This window comes from Mastigoproctus giganteus, chromosome 7 (genome assembly GCF_048544385.1).
Source record: "Mastigoproctus giganteus isolate SK-2022 chromosome 7, ASM4854438v1, whole genome shotgun sequence".
Classification (NCBI taxonomy): domain Eukaryota; kingdom Metazoa; phylum Arthropoda; class Arachnida; order Uropygi; family Thelyphonidae; genus Mastigoproctus; species Mastigoproctus giganteus.
In genome coordinates, this window is record NC_143581.1 from 7,003,739 (window position 1) to 7,017,936 (window position 14,198).

A 14,198-nucleotide genomic window follows, 5' to 3' on the forward strand; every position below is an offset into this window, starting at 1 on the left:
AATTTTGGTTTTCAGGTGATGTCAGGTGCACCCATTTCCTGGATTTTCATTTGGTTCTTGGTAATAACAGAAGGGCTATGTTTCGTCACGTGATGACTCTTTTAAAGCACTCTGGACCACCTGCACCAAACCTCACCAGAAGATCTTCACATATCTCTTACCTCATAGCCACCATCTCTCGTGTCAGCACTTAGGCACCCACTGAGAACAGATTTCTCTGTACAAGTCTGCTGACAATGGTAAAAACACTTCCCTTTGACATTTTTGCAGAATCCATCACTTATCTGGTGGTTATGTACCTTTCGATTCAAATGAAATGGTCAGCGAGTTCTTCATTTTCACTGTTTGTGTGACAGACATTGGTCATTCAGCTCTCAGTTTGTCCTTGATGTCGAAATCACACTCCTAAAAGCTCTGGACATTACTTTGATCAATAGTCTGGTCCCCATCGACTGCTAGGAGCTTTCGATAGATAGATGTGGCTAAGTGATCACCCAATTTGAAAAGTAAACTCCGTCACAAACACCACTGCTGAAAAGAGCTGTCACTTTGTCCATCCATATCTTCAGATTAAAAACATCAGAAAAATGATATTAGGTATGTTAATGAGTAAATTCGTAGTACACATGTTCATCACAAATTCCTCCCTCTTCCATATGCATGTGTGAGTAATTGTGCATTTCTTATTGACCTGCTCTTGTAAATGGACAAAATTAGAAGCAGCAAGACAAACATATGAATTAAAAAGTAATGTATAAGACAATTCTGAGAAGTGGACACTGGCACTGTGGTTTCTTTGGACACATATCTACTTGTCAGCATTTGAACTTATTATTTGGAAAGGATGAGGCAAGTTGAAGAAACATGTTTATTTTCAGAATCATGTAGGAGAAGCTTTTGCAACAAAATTAACTGAAATTGCAAAGCTTGAATCTCAGTTCCAAATACTGATAAAGAAGTAAAATAATTTGATAAATGAGACCATTCAACAGTTTAAGTTGATTCCCACTCAGAAAACACAAATCTGAGATGTGTTAGTTACTTCTGGTTATGGCTTAACATATAAGCATTTGAAAACAGAAAACATGCTACATATGCAGATGGTAGTAGCAACAATAAAAGATCAACAGCTGTAGAGCAGATGCAGATGGTAGCAGAAACATGAAAGATCAACAGCTGTAGAACAGGGGAATAAAATGTTATTTAATCTATTATACCTCTTAAATGATAAGTGGGATCAGCTGCAGTACTCCACACATTATTTTCTAAGTAAAACACTTCAGGGTCACAAAAATGAATTGGAAAATTACCTACAGTGTGAAAAATAGTCAGAAACTTTCATATATATTAATTACAAAATTACATACTTTAAATCTCGGACAAATATGACTATTCTACTTATTTACACATATTTTTATTATAGCTCCTATTCACAAATTGCTTTTTAGTTATCATAGGTAAGATTAAATAACATACAGTTTAATAATTTATAAAAAATAAATAAGTATTGCAAAAGGAAGCAATTTTTTAAAAGCTGAAAACTTCAAAATTCAAGTAAAATTTCTTATATATAAGTAGAATAATGCTCTATACCACTAAGTGCTTATGTAAACAGAAACCAGTAAATTCCACTAAAATGACCAAAAACTAGTTCTTGGTGTCAACAGTGTAATATACCACCTTTATCTTTCAATGTGAATAAATGAAGGGTAAAAAGATCAATGGAAGTTGAAATATAAAGTCTGATTTCCAATATGGTATTTTCCAAGAATTAGCAAAAACTGTTTGGAAGAAAACAACTAATAGGGACCAACCTTTCCAAAATGTCTATAGTACCTCATGATTAGCCAGATAACTAGCTTTTCTTTTTGTTTTTTTAATAGCAGGAGAAAATTGGAATAGAGGGAAGAGAAGATTAACATAAATCTGTACTGTAAATGCACGCTACTTATATATGATTAATAATAATATAAGGGATTACTGCTATGTTATAATAATTCTGCTAATTATTCTAATTCAAAATTTTCACATACAAAAGGAACTTTCTCAGATGGAGATTCCAGAAGCATATCAAATGACATGGAGCTAAATGATTTTGTGATAATTCAGCTGAAAGTGGAAGAGAAATTGTTGCAGCTAAACATATATAAGGCACTCTAACACAGAGATGCATCCAATTATATTAAGGCAAGCAGGAAAAACAAACTTTTTAGCCATAATTATGAGAGCATCTTAGTATTTAGGAGAGGTCCCCATGAACTGCAGATGTGCAAATATATCCCAATTTACAAATGGTGATCAAAGAGTGAAGTAACTATAAACCTGTAAGACTGACTTCTTTTCCAGGAAAAATAATGAACCCACTATTTAAAGAAATGTAGTACAATCTAGACAAGAATGCAGTTATACAGGATTCACAGCACGAATTTCTTAAGAGACAATCTTGTCTAGCCAATCTAATTGAATACTAAGACACAGTAACAAAGGAACTGAATGCAAAATATAATTTTAACATCATATATACTTCAATTTGAAAAAGAGCTTTTGACAATGTGTCAAAAGCTTTTTGACAAATTGGAGCAATGTGACATTAAAGACAAGTTACCACTAAGTAATTTGTCTCTAATACTAATGTTAACATTATTTGTAAATGATACAAAAGTTGTATCATTAAAAAATTTAAACATTAAGGTAGATAATGACAGTAATCAGAGCAAACTACTGCAACAAGATCTAGAAAAATTAGGCAGATGACTAAGTTAAAGATGGACATACCAACCGGTACATTAATCTGGGAGCATCTTAGAATTCAGGGTGGTACCAAGCTCAGTGTAATGGAGAATGAAAAAGACCTGGGGATATTTGTGCAATCAGATAAAGTTCTCTAAGCAGTATGCACAGGCTTCTAGGACAGCCTAGGGGATTTTAAAAATGCCATTCAGGAATTCTGCCAGGTGAGATAAAGAAGTGATTGTATACGGGATACAATGGATAATCAGTACTCCATAAAGGTCTGAAGTCTCAGTATAGGACAGATGTTGATCTGTTGGAATGGGTGCAGAGAATGGAAACAAAGCTGGTGAGAGGAACAACTTTCCAGATGCCGACTGCTTGTGGGCTGGTCACTCGCTGTTGTTGTTCTTGTTATTTGGCTTTTAGGAGCATTAGCAACTAAGGACATATTGTTCCAGGAATATGCGGTGGTCATTCCCTGACCTTTCCGCATCCTCCGTATTTGGTGGTGACGGGCTCGAACCCCAGTCTAATCAAGAAGCATGTGCTACACACTGCTGCTCCTTCCCGCCTGGCTACAGAGGCACCCTGGTCACTCGCACTCAAGCTGGACTTTTGTAGATTTCTTGGAGGACTCTTTTCTACAGCAGCATGTTGGAAAAATCTTGATCTGGTTGCCAGCAGTGATTCTTCATGAATTAAGAATATGCAGTAAATCACATTATACTAATGTGGAATTTAATTAAAGAGATAACTACTTTCAATGGTAAAGAGAAAAGCTTTTGCTTTCATAATGGTGACTCCAGTGGTCTCAGACAGTTTTCAAATTCTATGCAGTGAGAAAAACTGATGATGTTAGCAACAGCATATTCCAAATTAGAAGTATTCAGTGAAGTAATCACAGAAGCTACTAGGCTTTTCATACCAATGAAGAAATACTCTTCAAGGCTTAGACCTAAATGGATGTCACATGAACTACTGAGATGTGGCAGAGAAGAAAAAGTGCATGGGATGCATTATCAGTTGATAAGAATGTCTATGGTATATATAATTTATGTCAGTATTATGGTATATATAATTTATGTCAGTATTATGGTATATATAATTTATGTCAGTTGATATGTTATGTCAGTAATCAAATCACAAAGGAGGTTAGGCAAGCTAAGGCAGAGATTATAAGAAGTCACTGGCAAAGAATGCAAATAAAAGCAACACAAACTTCTAAGTAGAAAGAAGGGGCTGAATCAAATTGGGCCACTTGATATCAATGGATAAACTATTAATGATCCTGATCAGGTTGTTGACAAACTAGTTAGATATTTTGCATCTACATTCACATGTGAAGAATTCTTTAGGGGAGGGAATGCAAGAAGTTTATCAAAGCCTAATGGGAAGCTAAGCTAAATGACTTTGTGATAACTGAAAGGAAAGTATAAGAGAAATTGATGAAGCTGAAAATATAAAAAAAAAGTGCCTGGTACTTAATACCAGGCCTCACTTAATACAATTGGATAGATTCCATCCTGGTACGGATGGAATCTATCCAATTGTATTAAGTGAGGCCAAAAAGGAGTTAAGTAAACCCGTGGCCATAATTATGGGAGCATCCTTGGATTCAGGGGAGATTCCTATGGATTGGAGAACTGCAAATGTATTCCCAAATCATAAAGGGGGGGGATCAAAAGGTAACATGAGCAATTACAGACCTGCTAGTTTAATGTCTGTTCCAGGGAAAATAATGGAGTCACTGGTTACAGAGGTAGTGTAGGATCATCTGCACAGGAAAGAAATTATACCGCAGTCACGATATGGATTCATTGAAGGAGGCGGTCTTGTCTAACCAAACTGATAGGTTACTATGATGCAGCAACCAAGGAACAAGATGCAAAAAATAATTTGATAGCATATACTTGGATTTCAGGAAGGCTTTTAATACCGTTGCACATAAAAGACTACTGTATAAATTAGAGCAATGCATCATGCCCCCCCCCCCTAGCATTCACAGTGTTGGGGTCATCATTGTTTTTGATATTTATTAATGATATTGATGAAGGAATATCAGGCTAAACGTCAAAGTTAGCGGATGATGTTGGCAGAGTGCTTAATGCAACAAAATCTAAGAAAATTCGGTCAATGGCTGAGAAATGGCAGTTAAAGACATTTATAAATGCAAGATATTGCATATGGGTAGAAGTAATCCCAGAGTAACTTATCAACTGTGTGGTACTCGGGGTAGTGGAAAATGAAAAAGACCTGCAGGTAAACAGTCAGATATGAAATTCTCTGAGCAGTGCATACATGCTCCCAGGATGGTTCATGGGGTTTTGTCAATGATATAGAGAAACTTTGCTAGCAAGGATAAGGCGGTGATTATCCCTTTATATAAGGCCATGGTTAGGCCACATCTTGAGTTCCATATACAGTTCTGGACGTGTAACTTTACGATACAGATCATGAAATATGGTTGCAGGACAGATGTGCTGAAATTTGCCATCAACCAGCTAGTGGTTGATTGTTGCAAAGGGCTTCCATTTGTTGTTATGGAAGTAGATGGTTTGAATAAATTCAAGGAAGAATTATACAAATTCTTGGAGAGTATTGATGGGTGAAGTGGGTTTTTTTTGGTTTTTTTGCTTATGCTATATAAGCTTGCTTCCTTGCATCAGTAGCCACTACTACTACTATTATGAAGTGTGCTCTTAGTGAGAAAGGCTTCAGTTCTGCAAATTGCAGTGTCCAGAAACTAGGCACCTTTGTGGTGTATTTGATTGAAGTGTTTGCATAGATTGCATAGTGTTTGATTGAAGTGTTTGCACAAATGCATAGAATGGATTAAGTAAGCACAATGATGATAGGATTTTTCCTTCCTCTTGCTCCAGCAAAATGGGGGGCATGGGAGGGGGCAAATTTAAACTAAGGAAGGATGGATGCAAAATAGATGTGCAGAGATTTATGTGCAGTCAGTGGGTACAAGAAAGGGCTTAGTTCTGCAAATTACAGCATCTGGTGACTACGTACCTGTATTAAATCACTAGACACACCTAACCCATCCATCCCATCCAAGAATTTGTCTACTTCTTCCTTGAATTTATTCAAATTGCCCATTTCCTTAACTTCAAATGGAAGTTTTTGTTATTGTTATTTGGTTTTTTAGGAGCATTAGCAACTAAGGCCATATTGCTCCGGGGATATGCAGTGGTCATTCCCTGACCTTTCCGTGTCCTCCATATTTGGTGGTAACCCGCAGGCTGAAGGCAAACCTCTCTATCCCACATCCTTTAACTTGAATTTAGGCCCCATCGTGTTTGTAGTCTCAGCAAGAGGAAGAATGCCATTAACATTCAATCAGATCACTCACAGATGTCTAGTCTCCAGACACTGCAATGTGCAGAAATGAAACCTTTCCAGGTAAGAGCACCCTTTTGTTCCCTTCACCAATCTGGTTGCCCTTCCTTGCATCTGTTCTAGAAAATCTACATCCTTCCTAAAGTGAGACCTCCAGACCTGTATACAGTATTTGAGATGTGACCTAACAATGGCCATGTACATAGGGATAATCACATCCTTATCCCTGCTAGCAAAGTTTCTACAGGGTGTCCATAAAATCTGGAAACATAGATAATATTTTATTTTTAATTAAATAACCTAACCTAAATTTTAATTCATAATTAATTATGCATTGCTAATGAGGGACAACACATTGAACATTCCAGACTTTATGGACACCCTGTATATAACATTGACAAAACCCCACGAAGTATCCTGGCAATATCTCTGCACTGCTCAGAGAATTTCATATCTAACTGCACAATTACTCGCAGATCTTTTTTATTTTCCACTACCTTGAGCATAGTACTACACAGTTGACAAGTTATTTGAAAGAGGAAGAATGCCATTAGCAGTGAGGTTTCTCAACCCATTTAAAGCTAACAACACCTCAATCAGATCTTGCAGGTGCCTAGTCTCCTGATGCAGCAATTTGTAGAACTGAAGCCTTTCTTGGTATGACTACCCTTTTGTTCCCTTCAATCTTATTACACTTCTCTGCACTCGTTCCAGCAGATTTACATCCTTTCTAAAATGAGGCCCTCAGACTTTATACAGTATTCAAGATATGGCTTCATCACTGCCATATACAATGGAATAATCACTACCTTATCTCTGCTGGCAAATTTTCTGTATATCATTGAAAAAGCCCATGAGCTGCCCTGACAGCTTGTCTGCACTGTTCAGAGAACTTCATATCTGACTATACAATTTCTTCAGGTCTTTTTTCATTTTCCAGTATACTGTACAACACAGTTGGTATGTTAATCTGGGATTACTTTGACAAATGCAGTGCCTTGCATTAAAATTAAATAAAATTAAATTAAAATTCAACTGACATTTGTCAGTCCATTGGCCTAATTTTTATAAATCTTGTTGTAGTACTTTACCTTTATTACTGTCATTCAGGGATGGATAAATGGGGGCATATGCCCCCCTCCCCCATTAACCATGCATTAGGTCTAGCTTAAAAAAAAAAAAAAAAAAAAAACACACCCCACAATGATACCTGTCTTTAACCACCCTGCCAACCTTTGTATCATCTGACATTAGGCACCTGATTATACATCTGATATTAGATACCTGATTATCAATATCATTAATAAATATTAAAAACAACAATAGGCACAGGAATGAACCCTGGGGAACTCCACTAATAACAGTAGTCGATGAAAAGCAGTGCCCATTGATAACCACTCTGTCTTCTCCCACTTAACCATCCCATTATCTATAGCACTAACATGCCCTTAACACTAAATTGCTCATTTGATACAGCTGTCTTTTATGTGCAACATTATCAAAAGCGTACCTGAAATCTGCATTTCAGGAACACTTTTGCACTGCAGTTATTGTTATTTGGTTTTTTAGGAGCATTAGCAACTAAGGCCATATTGCTCCGGGGATATGCAGTGGTCATTCCCTGACCTTTCCGTGTCCTCCATATTTGGTGGTAACAGGCTCGAACCCCAGTCTAATCAAGAAGCGCGTGCTACGCACTGCTGATCCTGCCCACCTGACTACAGAGGCGCCACTGCATCGCAGTATCCAATCAGTTTGCTCAGACAAGATTCCTCCCCTTAATAAATCCATGCTGTGACTGCAATATAATTGCCTCCCTTTCTAGATGATCCTGCATTACTTCTTTAACCAGTGATAATATTATTGTTGTCCTATTATTGTTTTAATGAAGATGATTTGAAAGCAGAATTACAGTATTCAATTAATACCCTCTTAAACAAAAAGTATTCTGTCATTGATTTATAACACCCTATCAGAATTCAGAGACCACACACACACACAGAGAGAGAGAGAGAGAGAGAGAGAGAGAGACACTAAAGCAATCCCTTATACAAAATAACGCTATTCTTCCATAGCACATTCAATTAGATCATCATTCAAACGTACTTTCTCTGGCACAAATATAATCCTTTTTTTTCTTTCTACATATAATAAACTGTGTTGACAATTCAAATATAAGGATTCAGCTACCACAATCAAGATATCAAGCAATCAACAACAATTTATTTAAGTCGGTGATCAAATTGAGTACCGCTGTCAAACATGGTTCACTATGTCAAATATCAGAACATACTACTACCAACAATCAAGTTTCAGCACTAATTACTCCAGGACAGTGCTCACCAGCTTGTACACTCCTCTTCCACCTTCTTAGCTGATTAAGCCCAAATTCTGTTAAAATTAAAATACAGTTACATAACCTAGAATTATCCCTAGAATGTCTGCATTTGATGACTTACCAGCAATTCAAATCATCAAATTTGTTGACTAAACATTCAGCATTAGTGTACAAGCACCCGTTTTATCACTTAGTAACCCTGACATGCCCCGTGTATTTGCTTGTTCCATGAAGACACTCCAGTAAGCCTTTTATTCCCTGGCAACTTGCTTTCTTGGTTGCTACATATCCCAATAGAAGTGCAAGAATCACTTACAACTGTAACCACCTCTCAACAAACATAGACCAGGGTGAGAAAAATTCTGCCCCGTTAAGGATATTGCGAAGAAAGTATACTTCATCCACATCATTTCTGTTGTGTAATGCCAACCACACTGATATAATGCATAAAAAAATAACTATAAATTCACCATCACATAAATTGCTTAAAATAAGTTGATCTAACAGTTAAACTTTTTTTTTTTTTTTTTTTTTTTGAGCAAATTTTTATGCATCACATTGTGAATGGTATTATATAGAAGCGAAGCAGAATACATAATCTACCTAATTCTTTTAATACTGTATACCTAATTCTTTAAATTTTTAATTGTAGACCCATACTTTCTTTCTATTAATGATTTTCAACGTACAAAACTATAAACAGAGCATGAATTGTGCATTAGATGTAGGTTATTTTTCATAAGAATTCACATTATCATTATTTGACAGATGAGGAAAAAGTTTGCCATTAAATACAAATCAATCAGACAATAATTTAAAATTAAGAGGGGGGGGATATTATGATGAATATACACAATACAAATTAACAGCTAGTGAGGCATTTATGCCCTTCAGATCACTACTAGATGAACAAATTGTGAGACAAATACTAGATGGAATGAGAAACAATTTTCAAGATTAAATATTTTTATCAAACACAAACTGGCATGTTTGTTGAAAACAAGAAAAAAAAAAAAAAACACCAACAATTATATTAAATATGTATAAGTGCATAGAGTACATAACAAATAGATAAGTAAAATTAATGTAATTTACAGTACAAATTACGGACCTGTCAAACATTTAGTTAAATTTACTATTCCTAATTCTTTAAAATCCTTAAATTTAAAGTTTAAAAATGTTAAAGTAATTCAATTATATTTAAAATGAAATTTTTAAATTAAGAATTTAAATTAAAATTAAAAATAGTAACGAATGGGCCTGGTGTACTGGGGTCCATGGTTGAAATAAATATACACGTATAAGTTATAAATCCAGTTTAATGTAAAAATACAAATATATACTAACAGGCAGTAGCTTTCGAGACTGGCGTGTCTCTTCATCAACTGAAATTCAAATACAACGGATAAGTGCAATGAGCTGAGTGAGGCACGTTAATCATGTGCCATTGTTGCTGCACGGACGTGCGCTGCTTTTACTCCACTGATCATCTAGCATTAAAACGGTTGTCTATGGAATGGGGGTGTAGACGTATGCCTTTGTGGCGGTTTATTGCCTTTGGATTGTGTAATATGTTAAGTGACTCTAGCCATAGGCAGTGGCGAAAGTGTCGTGAGTGATCTACTACTTCAAAGTCACGTTTGGGATCAAGATCGTGGTTGGTGGCCCAAAAACGTGACTTTGAAGTAGTAGACCACACACGACACTTTCGCCACTGCCTATGGCTAGAGTCACTGAACATATTAAACAATCCAAAGGCAATAAACCGCCACAACAGCATACGTCTACGCCCCATCCTAGAGACAACCGTTTTAAAGCTAGATGATCAGTGGAGTAAAAGCAGCGCACGTCTGTGCAACAACAATGGCACATGATTAACGTGCCTCACTCAGCTCATTGCACTTATCCGTTGTATTTTTGTATTTGAATTTCAGTTGAAGAGACGCGGCAGTCTCGAAAACTACTGCCTGTTAGTAGCTATTTGTATTTTTACATTAAACTGGATTTATAACTTACACGTATGTTAAAATTTAAAAGTTATTTTATTTTTTTATTTTTTATTTTTTTCCTTCCTCCTTGAGGCTATCACAGACATTCTCTCAGGTATATCAAAGCCGGCTTTGCTATCTGCAAATCACTGGGTAACACTGCTGGAACTGTTCATGCGATACTCAAGTCAAGTGGCTCGAATTTCGGCTAATTCCATTCGGTCTGTGCCAGTTTGATCCTCTGCTTATGCCTCCACAATGATGAGAACTGTTAGCAAACCTCGGTATAAACGCCACGTGCAAATCCTGAAATATGGTGCCTAACATACTAGACGTGACCACAAGGTGCAAACCAATTTAAGCAAGAGTCGAGGTGTGGCAATCAGACCACATGGAGGAATGTCGCCCTTCTGAGCTACTCAGGCAATTAGCTTGTATCCAAATCTCCAAGTTCATTTTCTGTATACACCAAACCTCACAACAACTGTAAACCAGTTATTATCAGTCCAAACTACATTTTGCACAAGTTAAGGGTAGAAAACTTCCTTCTTGTGCAAATGGTAGTTAAGCATTCTAGTCTCTTGCCAAAGCTAATGGCAGCAATTTTTGCCCACCTCTATTCCGCCTCTTAGCATTAGCATAGGCATTTGATGCAAGAAGGCAAACTTATGAAGCATCAGCCAAAAAAAAAAAAGAAAAGAAAAGAAAAGAAAAAACCACTTCCACTTCACCCCTCTGTTCAAAATACCTGTCCAGCTGAGCCTTAAATTTATTTAGGCTATTAACTTCCACGACAAGGGATGGAAGTCTGTTCCACCAACCAACTACCCGCTGGCTAAAGGCAAATTTCCTCACGTCTATCGTACATCTGTCTTTCCTCAATTTGAATTTATGCCCTATCAGGTGATTATTCTGAGCAAGAGGAAGAATCCCATCAGCATTGAGCATGCTCAAACCATTCAAGGCTTTATACACCTCTATCAGATCACCTCGCTGGTGCCTAGTCTCCAGACACTGTAATTTGCAAAACTTAAGCCTTTCTTCGTAAGAGCACCCCCTTTGTTCCATTCCCTAATCTTGTTGCCCTTCTCTGTACTCGTTCCAGCAGCTCTACATCCTTCTTGAAATGAGGCCTCCAGACCTGTATACAGTACTCTAGGTGTGGCCTGACCATTGCCTTATACAAGGGAATAATCACCTCCTTATCCCTGCTAGAAAAATTCCTGTATATCATTGAGAAGACACCATGAGCTACTCTTGTAGCCCATCTGCACTGCTCAGAGAACTTCATATCTGCCTGCATAATTACCCCCAGGTCCTTTTCATTCTCTACCACTGTCAGTGTAGTACCACAGAGTTGATACGTTGCTCTGGGGTTGCTGTTTCCCATATGTAGTACTTTACATTTGTCAATGTTAAACTTCATTTGCCACCTCTCAGCCCATCTGCTCAACCTTTCCAGATACTGTTGCAGCAGCAGCATAGTGTCAGTAGTGTCCTTGACAACCCTGCCAACCTTTGTACCATCTGCAAACTTGGACATTAAGCTTGATACCGTTGTTCTGTTCCAGGTACAACGGTATCAAAAGCCTTTCTAAGATCCAAGTATATAATATCAAAGTTATTCCCTGCATCCAGTTCTTTTGTGACTGCATCATAGTATCCAATCAAATTGGTCAAGCAAGACTTCCCCTTAACAAAACCATGCTGTATCCGAGCTATAACTGAAGTCTTGTCTAGATGATCCTGCAGTGCTTCTTTAACCAGTGCCTCCATTAATTTTCCTGGAACAGAAGTTAAATTCAAAGGTCTATAATTACTTGTGTCAGTCTTTGATAGGCTGACACAAGTCTATAATAGCTTGTGTCAGCCTCTTAAAACTCAATTGTTCTATTGCCACTTCAGCCAAAGATAAAGCTGACCTGCTAGCATCCTATATTTCTTCCAACTCGTGTATTGGTGATCTTGGTAAATCACTTCCTAAAATTCCCAGTACACTCCATTCAATGCCTCCCATCAAAAGGATGTCAGAAGGATTTTGATCAATCTGGATGATAAAAAAAGTTCCATGTCCTGATGGTATTTCCACACTTGTCAAAACCTGTGCTCCTAAACTTACTGCTGTTCTGTATCGGTTTCCCCCCCCACTCCATCCAATTATTCGTCTCCTTCTACTCTTTCTAAAGTAATGGAGAAATAAACTGCTAACTCTTAAAACTGTCTAGAAACCTTCCAGCTGATCAATGATTGCCAGTAGCGATTCCATCAGTGTCGATCCACTGGTCATATACCGGCTTATGTTACCCATCTATGGACAAATTCAACTGAAAAGTTGGGTGAAACTCAAGCAGTTTCGTTTGACATTTCTAAGGCTTTTGATCACATTTGCCATAAAGATCTTCTAAATAAGCTTCCATCTTAGTTTGCCAACTGATTTTGTAACCAGTATCCTGTTTTCTCTCTGACCACTCACTGCAAATAATAGTAGATGGCTCTCTGTCTTCTAAATCCTCCAATAATACAAGTGTTCCCGAGGGCTCTTTCTCTCACCTTTTTTCTCTTGTACATTAATGACCTTCTTCCATTGATCAGAAATCCTACAGTTTTGCTGATGATAGTACACTGCATTCCACCTTAAAGTTTGAGAAATCTTGACAGCACGAACAGCTTCAACTTCAATATCCACTGCGAATTGATTATATATTGATCTCCAGCAGGGAAAAAGTAACTTAGTTGATTTCAATCCTTCTCTTTCTGTTCTTCAATATCACTGCAAGCCAAGATATTTTATTTGTCCTGTCTGAAGAGCTCCCTCTCGTCTTTTTAAGTTTATTCTTCTATCATACACCCCAGCTGATTCATTTCAACTTAAATACAACTTTAGGAAGGCTAATTGGAATATTATGGCATCCTTGGGAATCTTTATCTTAAAGTTTTTAGCATGACTAACAATGTGAACCATTTAACTGGTACTCTCCTTCATACTGTTCTCTTGCAGTCATCAATAATTTTGTTCCCATCTCTAGTACTGACAATGCTAAATTTCCTTGCTAATATATAATAAAGTCCACATTCAAACTGAATCAAAGGAATCCTTTAGGAGGAAATTCAACATATCTGGCAATCAAACACATGTCAATTACGAGCAGTCAATGTGGAAAGTCTAAAATCCTATCCAATCTGCATGTCATACTTCCATAAATTCATAAACAGCTTCATCACCAATAGTGACAACAGGCCTTTTTGGAACTTATAAATTTAATGCCAGTCAACTTCGATTTCTATATTATTATCTACCATCTCAAATTGAACAAAAGTACATCAAACTACAATGAAATACTAGTGGCTTCCTCGAATCCTTTGCTGCCTCTCAAAGTAATACCTCAATTTTCTTCTCTTCTCCTTTTCCATGAACCATTTCTTGTCAAAGATGATCATCCCCAGGGGCTCACATCTAGTGACACCCAGGGTCCTGAGCTGGATACCATCATTCTTCTCTTCTCTCTCTCTCTCTCTCTCTCAAGATGGGCTGAGAAGTGGCAACTGAAGTTTAACATTGACAAATGCAAAGTACTGCATATGGGTAGCAGTAACCCAAGACAAATGTACCAACGATGTGGTACTACATTCAGAGAGGTGGAGAATAAAAAGAGACATGGGGGTAATTATGCAGTCAGCTATGAAGGTCTCTTCAGATGGGCTGCCAGAACAGGTCATGGAGTTTTGTCAATGATATATAGGAATTTTGCTAGCAGAGACAAGGAGGTGATTATCCCTTTGTATAAGGCAATGGT

At 37.2% G+C, this 14,198-nt stretch overlaps 1 protein-coding gene across 1 annotated transcript in view; it reads right to left on the reverse strand.

The window, feature by feature from the left end:
• LOC150082462 (piezo-type mechanosensitive ion channel component-like) overlaps positions 1 to 14,198 on the reverse strand; it is an 861,219-nt gene that overhangs the window by 324,603 nt on the left and 522,418 nt on the right. The window contains 1 exon segment of the mRNA XM_090377768.1: positions 1,218 to 1,310. Within this exon segment, the coding sequence (XP_090233894.1) occupies positions 1,218 to 1,310 (93 nt within the window).